At 39.2% G+C, this 16,878-nt stretch overlaps 1 protein-coding gene across 1 annotated transcript; it reads left to right on the forward strand.

Annotated features, from left to right (window-relative positions):
* Positions 1-864: 864 nt before the first annotated feature.
* LOC308407366 (alpha-2 adrenergic receptor) lies at positions 865-4,592 on the forward strand. The gene has a single exon (XM_080898940.1). The coding sequence runs from the start codon at positions 1,174-1,176 to the stop codon at positions 2,473-2,475; it is 1,302 nt and encodes a 433-aa protein (XP_080755066.1). The 5' UTR covers positions 865-1,173; the 3' UTR covers positions 2,476-4,592.
* The last annotated feature ends 12,286 nt before the right edge of the window (positions 4,593-16,878 follow it).

The raw sequence follows: 16,878 nt of genomic DNA on the forward strand, positions 1-16,878 counted from the left end.
AAGATCCCATGGGGCTCAGAAATGTTAACACTGGCATAGCTCCAGGCATCTTTTATTTTTTTTAACCTGTTAACATACGTGCTGTGCATCCCCCAGTGGTACTGCCAGATGTTCAAGTATAACGCACACCAGTGCATGCAGGTGTGTGTGTGTGAGGGGGTGGGGGGAGGGGCTCATGTAGCGTGGAGGTGTGTGTACGATGAGGTGAAACGCAGTAGACCTAGCAGCCTGCCTCTCAGCAATGAGCTCAGCTCCAAAATCCCAACTCTCACACTCCGCCTCCGTGATCTCCTCAAAACTGCTGCCACACACACACACACACACACACACACACACACACACACACACACACACACACACACACACACACACACACACACGGCGCTCCACAAATTAAATCCTGTCCGACTCTTGATCACACTTTCTTTTTCTTTTTTTCATTTCATCTCAAACGGCCTGGCTGACTGTCTCTTCCCTTAACGGCCATAAACAACCTTTAGGACTCTGCAGCGGGGAAATAGTTGATGGTGATGAGTGCAGCAATACTGACCTCCAGTGAGTTGAGGTTTATTAAAGAGAAGAGGAAGTTTTTCAGGTTTTATAGACACTTAAAACTCAACCAGCACGTCAATATACAGAGTTCTCTCTCGCTCTCTTATCGACTTATACATTTTCAGATGTTATTAATACTATTTACATTAATATTTTTGCATCGGTTTGAGATCATGTGGACACAGCCTTATCACATTCCCACAATATGAAAATAATGTGTGCCGGGGGCGGGGCGGCAGTGGGTGAGTTTTATGAGAACAACACTTGGGGCATCATTAAGAGCGAGAGCGCACCATGCTGAAGGAAGGGGAGCTGCGGCTGGATGTCATTCAACTCCTGACGAACAGGAGCCGTGACAAAACTATACCAGGGGTGTCTTTCCAATTCAAGCAAGTTGTCTTGAGACACACCCGATCAACAGGCTGTAAGAGCCTCCAGAGACTTCGTTAACTGGGATTTTATTTTATTTTTTGCGTGCGCCCGTATCCATGTCGTCAGATTTGTAAATTAACCACGGAGGAACGCGTTTCTGATGGACTCTAATGACAGGAGCATTAGAGATCTGAAAAGAACTGACAAAATCCAACCAGGATATACACACACACGCAAATATATGTAACAATGGATTCGTTCAACGCCAGCGGAATGGATGCGTTCACGGTGATCCATTTAAATTCCTCCTGGACGCTGGACAGTGGATATTCTTTAGCAGCGATAGCTGGCATCGCCGCTCTCGTAAGTTTTCTCATTCTTTTTACCGTTGTTGGAAATATTCTTGTGGTTATCGCTGTGTTAACGAGCCGGGCACTGAAAGCCCCCCAAAACCTTTTCCTGGTGTCTCTGGCCACAGCGGACATCCTGGTCGCCACTCTCGTGATGCCGTTTTCTTTGGCAAATGAACTCATGGGTTACTGGTATTTTGGAAAAGTTTGGTGCGGTATTTATCTGGCTCTGGATGTTTTGTTTTGTACTTCATCTATTGTGCATCTGTGCGCAATAAGCCTGGACCGATACTGGTCCGTTACGCAGGCTGTAGAGTACAACCTGAAGCGGACTCCTAAACGCGTCAAGTGCATTATCCTGATCGTGTGGCTTATATCTGCGTTTATCTCCTCTCCGCCGCTCATATCTATCGACAGCAACAGTGAGATCAGCTCTCAGCCTCAGTGCGAGCTGAATGATGACACTTGGTACATCCTCTCCTCCAGCATCGCGTCCTTCTTCGCTCCCTGCTTAATCATGATCCTGGTCTATATCAGAATATACCAGGTGGCCAAAACCAGAACCAGAAGCATGTCGGGAAAAAAACCCGGGCCAGATGGCGTTACACAAACTGAGAATGGACTGAGCAAAGCCACCTCCCCTTTCCACTGCGAGAGGGAGAACGGTCACTGTCAGTGCCCGCCTACGCCCAGCCAACGCACCGTCACCGTCGGGCAACAGACTGAGGAGCCTGACATGGAGGAGAGCTCCTCGTCAGAGGGCAAAGGTCACAAGCCCCAGCTGCAGGAGTCCCAGAGAGCAAAGAGGATCAGCAACAAGAAAAGCTCGCTCTCCAAGCAATCCACTGGCATCTCCAGGGTCAGTAACAAGTCCATGGATCTGTTCACCTCCAGGAGGAAACGCCGTAAGAGCTCCCTAGCCAGGAAGAAGATCTCCCAAGCCAGGGAGAAGAGATTCACATTTGTCCTGGCTGTTGTCATGGGAGTGTTTGTTGTTTGCTGGTTTCCCTTTTTCTTTAGCTACAGCCTGTATGGTGTGTGCAGGGAACCCTGTAGGATTCCCGACCCCCTCTTTAAATTCTTCTTCTGGATTGGCTATTGCAACAGCTCCCTCAACCCTGCCATTTACACCATCTTCAACCGGGACTTCAGACATGCCTTCCACAAGATTCTCTGCAAGTCCTGGAAAAAGTCCTTTTAGCTGTGAAGCAGAGCTGCTGCATCACTGTGACAATCTTACATGAAATATCAAATTGAATTTATAAAAAAAACAGGAAAAAAAGGAAATCTGTTGTGTTTGTTATGCCTCACTTCTGTCTCATTGTCCTGCTTTTCCAGTCATGACAGCGTGCACCCTTCAAGGAGTCCCCTCAAGCTTCAGCATAGATGTTTTCATTACAGACTTCTCACAGGCTTTCCCAGTTTGATTAATGTGCACCACATTTCTCTTATTCTCTATGAACTGTGCTGTAATTCTGTATTAAAGGACCGATATTGATAAAGCCCCCTGTACATCCACAAAAGATGCACACACGGGTGATTTATGTGCCAGGACAAACCCCCAGTTCAGCTCAGTTTTTTCCATTCCATTAAACTTTTCTATTTTTTGAACACTAAGATCATTCTTCATCACAGATTTTGTCTTGGGTAATTAGATTTAACCTATTAATATTATTTTACACATTATTGAAAATATAAAAATATGCAGCCTACAAGCACAAAATGTCATAAAACCAGATCGTTGACAAGACAGAGTCTTAGTGTGGCATTTTGAGAAATATGCTCAATGGACTTTCCAACAGTCGGTTCAATTCAAATTTATTTATATAGCACCAAATCTCAACAGTCACCTCAAGGAGCTTTATACTGTAGAGTAAGGATCCCAGAATATTAGAAAGAAAACCCCAACAATGAAAATTTGATGACAGTAGAAAGGAAAAACTCCCTTTTCACAGGAAGAAACCTCGGGCAGAACCAGGGTCAGGCAGATATCTTCAGAAACTGGTTAGCAGTGAGGAAAGAGAAAAGTTAATGCTCTTTTTAATGGACAACATAAGAGAAGATAAGAAGAAAAGATGTCTGTAAATATGTAGCATGTTTGTTCATAAGCACTACCTTGACACAGAAATGTAACAAATTCTCACTGAAAGTAGCGCATTATATAAGTTTTGTTAGTTAGTAAAAAAGAAGGCTTTCTATTTGCTGGTCTTCAATGCACATAACAAGTGGAAAATAGAGAAAGTTAGTATTGCCATAAAACTGCCCCCCATCATTAAAAAGATATATGTGTTTGATTTAGATATAGCAAGTGTAGCTAAGCTTAGCTAAGCTGATACAATGTAACTACTGCAGAGAAATTAAAGTGATACTGATCTTCTCATCCAAGCCAGCAACAAGTCAAAGAATATTTCTCAAAATGTCAAACTATTCTTTAAAATGTTATTTAAAAAACAAAACAAAAGAAAAACAAAACTGTTAGTGTTAATGCCTGTGTGGTCAGTGCTGCACTTAATCTGTAAAGAAAAAGAAAAAGAAAAAAAACAAAACAGTAGCACAAAACAGTTCATCCCCACTGTGCCTGAAACTTTCTGGCTCCCTGAAATGATGAAGCCTTTTGGAGGCTGCCCACCTGGCCCAGGTTAAGAATCCTCATACACTCATGCACCTGTGGTTTCCAACCTTGTTTCATCGCCCTGCAAACATCGCCCTTCTGCTTATATGTTTGTTTTGAAGTGAAACCAAAACAAGTCTCCTTTCTTATCTGCCTTTTTAAAGGACATATTTACTGTTTTAAGGCAATGAGGGCTACCGTGGAAAAGTCTGAAGTGATATTTATGTACAAACATGTTTGAATCTTTGACCTTTTTGAGAAAGGCAAGCAGGTTGGACGCCATTAGCTTAAATTCAACTATTTGGTTTGTTTGTCTGTTCAGCTTCCTTGATGCTGTTAGCCGTGTTTTCTTTGACAGTTTTTGAACATCGCTGCTGAAAACAGACTCTAAACTGAACTCTTTTTGTGTCACTGTAGGGTCTTTACCTCACAATACAAAGCGCTGTGAGCCAACTGTTGTTGTGATTTTGCGCTATCCTGGGTTTGGTTGTCATCATGATAATTCACAAGTCACACTGAGATATATTAAAGGACAACAGAAGGATAAATCACGGCAGATTACAGATGACTGGGTTTGACATTAAAAAATGGTTCCATGCAAAAGGGTAATTATTTTCACAGCAGCCCTAAATGACTGAGCATTTCAGATTCAATGCATTCATTCTGCATTTATTTTCCAAGAAACTACCTCTGTTTATTTGCTGCTGATTTTGGAGTGACATCTTGCAAAGTGCATATTTTCCTCTGCTTAAGCTGTCTGATGTTGTGCAAAAATAAAAGATGACGAAGTCACCTGGTGTTGTGATTTTGCAGCACGGAGTCTCATTAATGGTCAAAAACATGGGGAGAAACAGTTAAGAAGCTATCATGAAATGATAAATGTTATTGCGTTTTTTTTAATTTATATAAATATTTATATTCTAATCAGATGACCACTTTTGGATTAAACTTACTGACAACATCACAATAGTAAATCATGATAGTCTTTCTATCTATAAATGCATCCTTTGATCAGATTCAAATTCAGCAAAAGTTGATCCATCCGAGAAGTTTAATTTCCATCCGACAAAGAAAATCCCCATTTATGCAAAGCCGGCGAGATCCAGGGTTTTGTTTGACTGTGTTGTACAGCATTCGTGTAAACAGACTCCTAATTAGGTGGAACAGTTGCACGATCCAGAACAAATTGGTGACTCCAAAACTGCTCATTATCATTATTTACCCAGAGAATTTAGCCCCAACGTGTTCAATCAAACTTCTGCAAATCCACATATTGTTCAGCAGCTTGAAATCCCTGAACATGGCAACGGGTGGGTGTCATAAAAAGTGTTCAGTCCCTCTGATGGACTGAGGCCATGTTCATTTCAGCGTGTTGGTGACCTTTCTGCACAATAGGTTTGATGTTGGTTCTGGCAGTGTCATAATCTAATACTCCCCAAAGACCCTGTGGGCAAGACTGAGGTGAAACTGAATTCTCCACACACCAAAGTCCTGTTTTCCTGCTGCTTTTGTGCCGTGGCTGAGTGTGCACAGCCAAAAGCCATTTGTAAAGGGTTACGAGCCCATCTGCTGTTTGCAGTCACGAGAGATTTATGTCCGAAAAAACACAACAAGAAAGCAGTTTCCCAGCCTGTATAATTGTTTCAATACAGAGGATACGCAAGGAGGTGCAGAGTGGTTGATGAAAGACAGCAGTCAAATATATCACCAGATGGACGTACTGGTGCCAAGCAAAAAAAGGAAGTCTTTTTTGCATTAATGCCACCATAGCAGGAGTACAGGCAATATCTGACTAAACTGCTCTTGTAGCAAAGACACCCTTTTTATTACTTTTGAAAAAGGCTGGGAGTGGGTTTACAGAACTTTTTCTTCATATTTCTACCAAATCTTAAGAAAGTGAGTGAACAAATATATAAAAAGCTGATCTAAAATATCAGGTTTATGAATAAGTAGTGCAATAAACTGAGAAGCATAGCTGTGAACTTCACCAATAGCTGTGTGAAGTGATGCAAGAAATTAACGAACAAGCCATATTTAATCTGTTGATGTCCAGCTGACATGATCATTGACTGGACTGTTTGTAATTACCAGGAATCTTTTACCTTCCTCCAAACTGTATTTAAGTGGGATGGGGAAGCCAAAGCAAGTTTCTTTATATGAATTATGAAGAAATATTTGAATTTGTTACATAGAAAAGGAAAGTTTTATGCAAATAATAAATGGAACATTATGTATCACCCATTATCTAGGGTTGGGACACAAACGGTAGAGTATTCAGCTTTTGTGGGATATGATATGCATATCATTTACATAATATGTTTAGTCGAAAGACAAGAATGGACAAAGGAGCAAACCTCTGTGAGGACCTGCAATGGCACCATGCTAATCTTTTTTTTTTTTTTATATATAAAACGTAGTTAGTGGGTTTCCTCATAAAGAACTCCATTGGTGTTGTTCTGTCTGTGTTTTATGGGTTTGGTAAGTACACTGCTTTCCTACCTAAGATAAATAAAATGTGTCCTCAAGAGTCAAGAGCAAAGTGGCTTAATGGGGTGTGTGATTGATTTTAGTGATTTATTGTTGCTTTAGAAGTCAACAGTTAAAAAGAAACTGATTTGTGAAAGGAAAATGTGATTTGTTTCTTCTGTGGTTTGTAATTTGTATGAAGGTTTAGGTATCTCAAACATGTTAAACTGCATTTTAAATACATTTTATGGTTACATTGTGAGAAAATAATCAGCAGAACACAAAGCAACTGAACCGATTCTACAATGAACCCGTCAGATTGAACAGTGCTCACATGTCTTTAATAGCCGGTCCCATTTACAACCAAAAATAACAACCAGCAGACAAACATCAACATTAGCAATCAATTGGAGTTTATATTCTGGCCACATAATGAATGTAAGTCCAATATTCATCCTCCTGAGGGAAACATCTCAGCCTTTAGCTGAAGGTCGTTCCATTATGCTCACCAGATAGTCAATAGACATTGGCTGCTTGGTGTTTTGTAGGTAGTTTACAGTCATTTTTATCATAGTATTAAAAGGGAAACAGTAAGGCTGGCGTTCATGGTGGGAAAGAAGCAGACAGTAAAGCTGTGGGTCATAAAATCAAAACAAGGAGCTAAAAGACACTAAAACGCTTATAAGAAGTGACGGGAAATACAGAGTTATGAGGTACTTTTGTCAGAGTTTCTCAGAGTTTGTCATGAAAAGCAACAACCTTCATATTGGTCCACAGTGAAGAAAACCAAATTAGTCCTGTGACTCATTTTTTTAAAAGTCTTTTTAGATGCATACCCAAGCCTGCTGATATATTTTTGCTTTCAATAAATCTGCTTCCCATTGTTTCCACTCAGTAACTACACCTCCACAGACGCACTGTCAAAACTGTGAGGTTCTGAAAAAGCTCCTTTCTAAAGGAGATACTCACTCTGTAGAGAATAATGCAAAGATTCTATGTGGTGAAATAATGACATTTGTCTTTATTATTATTAGATTATGTATTTCCGTTTGCCAAGACATGCATATTTTAAACTTTAAAATATAAAGGATCCTGGCACTGCTTTATATGCACAGTACTGCATCTGTGGTAGATATGAAAACGAGTTCATCTGGTGGATGTTAGGATCGGCAGATGTCTCATCTCTCTTGGCTGTAGCGGACAGTTTTGCGGTACTTAGTTTGTACCAGATTTTGTTCAAATTTCCGTTTTATGGCTCCATAAAAGTGAAAAGTGAATTAAAAAAAGACAGCTACAGACTTAAATAAGATGAAAAAGATAGATGCCAAACACGTGACGTACAGATAAATATTTATTTCAGATCAATGTACATTTTTTTTTGTGAACTCCGTTTCTCCTTTTTTCCTTGTTAATATTCTCCATCTTGTAATCGAGCTTCTGAGCGAGAGTTTTGAGTGTTACAGCATCTTTACTCAGTCAGATGTCAGCATCCAGTGTTGTGTGGAAACTACAAAGACATTAAATTTAAATTTTACAGCTGACAGCTCACACAAAAATCCATAAACCCAAGAATGTGGACACGCATTTGTTAGCGCTTTAACAAATACTGCATAATGCAAGATGTGAAAAGACTACAGCCATGAAAATAAATTTTAAACACATGAAGATATCTACTCTGAGCGATTAGCATATCGAGTGGTTTTCGGCTGATTTATGGGTACATTTGCTGAGAAAGAGACTTAAGATAAAGCAGACAGGGTTTCTCGTGTCATCTTTAAACCTGGCAAATTTTGTGGAAGATGAAAGGCCTCAGTCTTGTGGATATGATGTCGCCACACCTGACCGGCTTCAATTTTCTGCCAGACATCAGACCCCAGCAGTGAGAAAACATGGGCAGGCTATCACGAGATTGCAAGAGCACACCTTTCCCAAAACCCTTTTTGGTGACTGAAAAAGAAAAAAGGAAAAAAGGAAACCCGTTTCATCAAAATTTATGTTTACCTTTGAAAAAAAGTTTCCTACTTTCTGACTCTCTGAACAGCAAATGCATAAATGCTCAGTTCACTTAAGAATCTCTCGGCAGCTGCAAAAACTGAAGACACGTCTCACAATCTTCTAATAAGTCTTTACACCGTCGCTATTTAGTGTTTACCACGCACTGACTCCTCCGTGAGATTTATAAGATGCTGCATAATACAGTGTTTGACGTTAGATTATTATTTGATGTAAGACGGTGGGGTTTGCTTACCAGCAGCAGAACGTTCGGAACTTAAATCCACATTTCAGTGTGATGAATTAGCCTGTTTCATTATGGCCAATAATGCATCACATTGCAGCTGTCATATATAATGATGGAGAACACCTCAGACGGCGTTCACTAACTCCCTCACAGCTGAGCTCACAATTCGCTGCCTGCGCAGAAAGCTGTCCTGTCAAACAGCTCTGATATGTAAATGACTCAGCTGGAAACAGACTCGACTGATTTTCTGTTCAGTGGAAATTATTGTTTGAGGCTTTAAATGACAAACCTCTCCAAGAATCTAATACCTCAGCTGTGCATTGCACTTTAAATAATTACAGCTAAGGATGAACACAGAGCCAGTGCTTTTAATATTCTGACAACTGGAACCAAAAACCCTGTTTTTTCCTTACCTTATGAACACTTCATTTCCAGTTTTCTCTACATTTACTGTGTTGATGACTCCTGTTCGTTTGGAACAACAGGGCCCCTGAGGAAGGTGCTTTAAACACACCTTAAGTTACTTTTGGCTTTTTGTTTACGCCTGTAAGCTCGTCCAGCCTCAGGGAAGGGAGTGAAAACAAACAACATGGCTGACACTGACTCTTTTGCATCTGTGAGTTTAGTACCAAAGCAGTTATAGCTGTGGCAGTAGTTATAACAGAGTGGCAAAACAGGTTCAAAAGGAAAAATTATTTACATGATTATGGGTGTTGTGCTGTGTACTGTAAAACTATGTTCACAAACTCCACATAGAAAGCAATACCATCCTGTAAATGTATTGCCCTTCTCTCTGCTGATTGATATGACATGAGTTATAGCTTAGGGAGCATGGATAAGGTTAGGGTTAGGTGCTAGGAGTTTAGCTCTACAGCAGTAACAAAATGAATACAAATTAAGAGGCAATGGCACGACTCGGCAGGATCTATACTGGTTTTCTATCATATGTGCTATAAAACCAGTTTTGGAATACATCAGTAAATACAAATGGAGCAGTTCAGCTATAGTCTTTGGATAACCAGCGTGTTCACTTATTGTTTTTGAAAGCAGATCTGGATTGCGAACTTTTTACAGTGAAACTTATAAAAGTTTCAATATTTAGCACTTATTCCAGATCTTATACCTTCTCTGGCTGAAGTTTTGGCCCACTGCGGGCAGTAAAAACAAGACAATGAAAAACGCATATCGCTTGACAAACATGGCAGTAACTTTATCTCCCAGGTCAAACCTAGCCTGGTATGTCTGCAAAAACTCAAAAACTACCCCACTGGATGCTTAAAGGTGTTGTTGACAATATTTCAATGTCGGCCAGTCAGACTGTCTCTTACAAAGTGTGGCAGCGAGAGAGAAACAGCGATGACACACACCCACACACGATGGTGGTGGTGGTGACTGAGAGCTCTGAAGCTTCAAGATTACAAGGGAAATCCCAACTACGCCGATCTGGGAATTTCCCCCAGGAAATATCCCATTCACAACTGTACCAATCACCAAAAAGACATTCAGGACCTTTATTCCTGAAGACAAAGATGTAGTTCAAGTCATAAAGGATTGAAGATTGGTTAATATTACCAAAGCCTGCTTACATTTACATTCATCTAAATGTAAATTGCATCTGATGAGATGGATTAGATGGATGTTGTATTTCTCTGGATCATTAGAATCAGTGCGGCTTGCTCCTGATCTCAACTTTGATTGGAACAGTTCAGTGTGTGCTCAGTTAGATCAGCAGGATGAGTACTGGCCTAAAGTTGTTTGACTCACATTTGTGTTATGTGGTTTTGTTAATATAGAATAATATTAAATAATTCTTTGACCCCAGGTTTCTGCTGCTAGAAAGTCTAAAAAGCACATCCAGGCAACGTTTGAGAAGAATACCTGCTGACCCTGAACTTACGCCTCTGATGTTTTATGCACTTTTATTCAGTTTTAAAAATTATATAAATTTTTAATTTACTTTAATTTTGGAACTACTTTTCAACCAAGGCTAGCAGTCCAAGTGTCAGAGCCATCAGCCAATAGTTATTCAATGTTGAAATGTGTGTCATGCTTAACTGCAATCAATGCCCAAAGACTAGACTCAGAGAACTGATCAGTTTGACAATGATTATTGAGAAGGAGGACTGAGCAATCAGAGAACTGGGAAGTGGCTCAGGAGGGAGTTTTCACTACTGAAGCATGGCTGGAGTTTCTGTCGAAGAGGCGAGCAGGTGTTAACAGCAGCCAAGATGAGACAGGTAAGATCCTGCAAAGTTTGTAATATGACTCTGAGGCAGTAGTTGTTGTTTCCAGCGAGGAAACAAAGGATTCGGTGGAGAGGCAGGTGAGCTGCAGGTAAGTCTTTGGTTTTATAGTTGCAGTGGCTAATGATTGTTTGGTTCAGAGAAGTTAAAGTTGTTATGCTTTTTAAGCTCCTCTGGTTAATCCGGGTCAGTATATTTGAAAGTTTCACACAACCAGAGAACAAATGAAAGCTTGATGAACCACACAAGAATTTAATAAGTCACAAAGCCTATTTACCACTATGATTGAGACAATAACCTGCCAGAGAGTAGCAGCATCAGCTGATCCTTAAACATCATGAGCTGTTTAGCCAGTGAACAGCAGGTGTGGGAGAGAAAGAGAAAAGCCAACTGTGAGGAAGAGCTGGCCCATATCTGAGAGCAAGAGCGAAAGGAGACAAAAACAGAGACCGAGAGAGGGAGAAGACAGAAAACATCAAAACAAAATAATCCCGTCCAGACCATAAAACGTTTGTTAGATATCCTTGTAGCTTATAAAGTAAAACTGGCACTTTGGGGGAATTTGTGTTTCTGGATTTTTAATTAAAAAAAAAAAATCTGATGTCCTCCAGGTTCTAGCCACTCTCAGGTTTGAGTCTAATTACCATTTACAATAAAATGCAAATGCAAATTCATTAACTCATTTTAAGAGAGATTTTAATTGTTTATTCCAACAGAAAAACCACCATAAACCCCAAATCCCAACCCCTAGAGACTGCATCTGCTCCCACACCAAAAGCATAAACAAAATATCACAAAAAACCTAAAAATTTAAAAAATATAACAGTTTGAATGAGCAAAACAGTTAAATTCTAACTATTAAACCTGGCCACTATCTATTAAGTCCTCGTTACTATATAGCTTAATAATTGATTAAACTATTGATTTATTTTGCCTTTCAGTTGCATCAGGATGAATAAAACTTCTTCCCCGCTCGCCCCTGCAGGCAGTCTATCCTTCAAGCTCTATCAGAGGCCTGGGAGCTTGAGGGTCCTGCGCAGTATCTTAGCTGTTCCCAGGACTGTGCTCTTTTGGACAGAGATCTCCGATTGTGTTTCTGGGATCTGCTGGAGCCACTGGACTAGTTTGGGAGTCACCGGACCTAGTGCTCCGATTACCACTGGGACCACCGTTACCTTCACCCTCCACATCTTCTCCAGCTCTTCTCTGAGCCCTTGGTATTTCTGGAGCTTCTCGTGTTTCTTCTTCCTGTTTTGGCTCGAGTTGGAAAGAGTCTCTGTTTATCTATACATGTCAGGACTTCTGTGTTGTGATTTAAGAATAAAAACTAACCTGTTAAGACCTTTAACACAGTGTTCATTAGTTAGAGAGGCTATGCTTGGATTTTTCTCCCAAGGTCACAGAGTTGCTTTGGTACAAGTGGGAAAGAACAGAAAATGAGTCACATTTCTACATGGACCAAAAAGGTCAGTCAGACACTATAACTGTGAAAGCTTGTAGCCAGGTTACAAGCACAAAGTGCTGCAATTCATCAGCCATGTCTATACAGAAATAAAACCAAACTTTATTAAAGAAAAAAAGGAAAAGAAAAACTGAAAAAAAGATTCAATTGTAAGGAAAATAACAAAAGCAGCAACAAAATGACTTTAAAAGCCATGGCGATAAGCAAGGCCGTAACCATGGAGTCAACACTGGGACAAGTACGCAAGATTTTGATTATTTACTTATTTTACAATAAATTTTTATCCCTTTGTGTTACATGTTTGCCCCTTTCCTTTCATTGTAAGTACTATTAATCATTAATATTTATTCATTCATTTCTCTCACTCACTTCCATGTCGTTTTCTGTCCGTGTCCACTTGGCCTCTTAAAGCCGAGTGTTATTAAGAAATGTAAAGTCATCTCTTTCACTGTTATATATATAATTGATGTTAGTTGGTATGTTCTTGTTTTCTTTTCTTTTTTCTGTAGTTGCTCATAAAAATCAGAGGATATTACAGCTTATGTCCTCTTGCTTATAATGGCTCTCCCAAAATAAAGGCAAAAATATAATAAAAAAGACAAATGGATGAAGAGATGTTGTGAGCAGCTTTATTGCTGAAAAGATGCAGACAAAATACAGGATTTTTTTTTATCATCCCAATGATCCATTCATTGTAAATCACAATCATTCCCCACCTTTAATAAAAATGTTTACTATGTTCAGTTATCAGAGTCTTGAAATTCAAAATAACTTCAAGCATCAACAGAAGAAAATCGATTATTTTGAACAGGGTGACACAGATACTCAAACTTTAAAACTGGGATAATGCAGCAGAACTTTGTTATGGTATAAATGTATATCCACGAAATCCATGGTATAAAAATGTAAGCTGTAAAAATGTATTTGGGCTTCAAGTATGTGTTTCATACTAAAATAGGAAGCATTTAGAGCTTGATGTTGATGTTGGGGGGAAACGTTGTGATAAACACTGCAGTACATGAATATCCCTATCATAAAGTGGTTGTGCTGGTGGAAGTGGACTCATGACAGCCGTATTTCTGTAATCCCACCATAAGCAATCCTGTATTAGTGGTGGAAAGTTGTGTGCAACCTGTCACCCGCACAGAGGATGGAGTCTTATCCTTTCTCGGCTGACTTAGTCATTAATTTAACTGCGGCACGCGATGTTTGCAGTTTGATCGCTGGATTTGTTTCAGCACCTGCAGATCCACCGCTGTAGCGATGGTTTCCTGCCTTATGCCTCCAATCCAATAAACAACAAAGCTTCTTTCTGACAAGCAGCAGAAAGCACGATAACTTGTTTGTCAGATTTCAGTCTAATCAAATTTCCCTGAAACTTAATGAATATTAAAGCAACTCATCTCAAACTAATGAGACGAGTTGATTCAAACTCATCTCATTAGTCTGAGTCAGCTGCTGACTTTTGTGCACAGGATCATTTCCAACATGTCTTTTCTTTTTTTTTATCTGAGAAAATTTGTTGACTCAAGCCTTTGCATTTAATTTTCTCACAACGGGCAAGCAAATTACAAATGACTGTAGAAGACAGAGGAGGTTGGAAATAGGAGCACAGAAGAATTATTGATATCGCTCCACATCAACTGCTTTCTGCACTAAGGGGGGAGTCAGCCCAGGGGCCTGGTCTGGGAATTTAAGTTAATTGAGTGCCACATACCTCTTCCAAAACCACACAGGGCGAGTGTTCATCTTCCATTAAGAATTATTGCTGCTGAAACATCTGCTTCCCCCCCAAAGTGAATATCAGACAGTATATTAAAGGCTGGATCATCGGGGAAATCAGCTGAGCATTGAAGTATATCCGTGGGTTTTCTGGGTTGAAGGCTAAAGTCAGAAATAATCCTTTTCAAACTAGTTTAACCGTACTTGCATTTTGTTTTTGTTTTTCTTCAAAAAAATCCTTAATATTCCAACAGCAGTATAAACACTACAGCAGCGCTAATGGAAGAAAATGACCCAACCACCATCACCTGTTATTTGACTGCTTTTCATGAATATTTATCTCCCAAACACGGCCGTTCAATCTTCACAGGTTCGCTCTTTAACGATACAAAACAGACTTTAACTGAAACTGCTGTCTGGTTTAACATATGTACAGTTAGGTCCATGATTTATTGGATTATGACATTTTTTAGGTGATTTTTACCTTTGTACACCACCATGGATGGAAAGGCTCCTGTGATTCAAGGGGCTTCACAAAAACTTTTCATTAACTCTTTAGGAATTACAGCCTTTTTTCTACTTAGTCCCTCATACTGAGAGGCTCGTGATTGGATAACTAACTGATGACAGGTGTCATTGCCAGGTTAGGGCCTGTTTTCTTCTTATTTTATGACATGAAGAAGGGACGGCTGTAGCTCAGGAGGTAGAGCAGGTCACCTACTGATTGAAAGGTTGGTGGTTCAGTCCCTGGCTTCTCTAGTCTGCTTGTCAAGTATCCTTGGGCAAGATACTAACCTCAAGTTGCTCTCCGATGCATCCATCGGAGTATGAACGTGTGTGAATGTAGTTAGAAAGCACTCAGTATAGAGATAGCGCTTGCGAGAATGGGTGTGATTGGGTGAATGTGGCGTGTTGTATAGAGCGCTTTGAGTACTTCGGGAGAGTAGAAAAGCGATATATAAGAATCAGTATATTTACCAAACAATATATGAAGTTGATCCAGTTCAAGAGATTTAGTATTTTATAGCTTTAATTTGAAACATGAGGCCCAGAGAGATGAGAATGCAAGTGAAGCAGCTGAAAAAACAACAACATAAACTTGCAAAGTCCTTGAAGTTCTTTAAAATTCAAACATCATTTTTGTGGCTGAGAAAATGCCCATTTACAGTATAAAAGCTGGGGTGACAAGGCTGAAAGCTGCTGAGCAAGTAAATAAGTGAACCATTTGTCAAGCTGGTCATTCAACGCTATTAGTGCTACTAAAAAAGAACGAGAGAGAGAGTGAGTGAGAGAGAGAAAAGCAAAAGAATAAAGGGGCCCAGAAAGGTCCTTGTTTTACCTACAAGAAAACAAGAAGTTCTCAAGCATCAGTTACTGAAAAACAATGAACGTGAATGAACACAGGTGTCAGTGGAGTCATTACAAAATCAAAGGGAGTTTTTTCCTTGATTACACTTTAAAGTGTGTCGGGAAAGAAACACAAAGCTTTTGATTTCTGTTTAACACTTTAATATGTTTGGAACCAACCTTGGACTTTAAAAAATAATAAGAGAACAACGATGTGGGAGACTGAAAGTAAAGTGCATGGAGGTTTGTAAAAATTCTCTCGCAAGTTTTAATGTTTTCGAGTGAAAACTGTCGTTATGTTATTGATTATATTGTTACTAATGTTCAGTCTTTAAAGCAGCTTTTTGCATATTAAACAAGGATCTGCATGAAAGAAACCAGACGGAAGCAAAACACAAGCAAAGATGGATAATATCATTATTCACACTGGTATTCAGCTGTTTCATACATCTATTTTATTATGTTAATAATTTTAATATTCTTTTTATTGCACTTACTAATGTTGTGTTTACAGCAATTTGAATATCCCCTGGGATTTATTAGGGCTAACATAACTATAGCTCTTTCATACTGAGCTCCATATTGCAGTGTGCATATTTTCACATTTTAATATTGAATAATAAAAAGAAATCCAGGCTCTCCCCCAAAGACCCCGTATCTGTTGTAATTCTGTGCTTAGCATTTCCTCATTTCTCCCACGCTGCAGCAGAAGGCAGCAAAGATAATAATTGTATTTCTGAATCTCTGAGAAGAAAGACAACTTTCTCTTGCTTTTGAATGCCATTTGTGGACTTCTGATGAGCTGTCAGTCAGCGAAGAATTCAAGGGGTCCCCTGCTGCGTCTCTTCAATGCAAATCTATCAAGAAATTTGTGGTCCCAGTCTTAAAAGTTTGGGCACCTCCATCCAATCTTCTTGCATATTCACACTGCACCTGCTCACTAAGATGAATCGCTCAACGGCGTGCCAAACTTCCAAGTTTGTGACACCTGTGTTCATTGCAGGAGCCTTTTGATGTCCAAAAACTCATTATTTACACAAATTCAGTCAAAGCCGAGCTGATCAAAATGGCTAAAACTCCTGATTTGATTAAAAGTGACTTCTCTTGATATTTTTGTGGCAAATGTATTGCAAGATTGGAAAAAAAACAACAAAACTAAACCACGCCCTCTGTGTATGGAACGCCAGGACTGCCATAATGAATTAATTAAATACACCATTAAATAATTAATTAAATGTGGCAATAATTAATTAAAATTGGAATTAATTAATTAAATAAATAGTTATGACACATGTAATTAATTAATTATTGACACATTTAATTAATTATTTATGTATTTCACATTTTAATTAATTATTGACACATTTCATTAATTAATTATTGACACATTTAATTAATTATTTATGTATTTCACATTTTAATTAATTATTGACACATTTCATTAATTATTGACACATTTAATTAATTATTTAATGATATATTTATTTATTTCATTTTGGCAGTCCTGACGCCTG

This window comes from Rhamphochromis sp. 'chilingali', assembly GCF_963969265.1.
Source record: "Rhamphochromis sp. 'chilingali' genome assembly, chromosome: 1".
In the NCBI taxonomy this organism is placed as follows: domain Eukaryota; kingdom Metazoa; phylum Chordata; class Actinopteri; order Cichliformes; family Cichlidae; genus Rhamphochromis; species Rhamphochromis sp. 'chilingali'.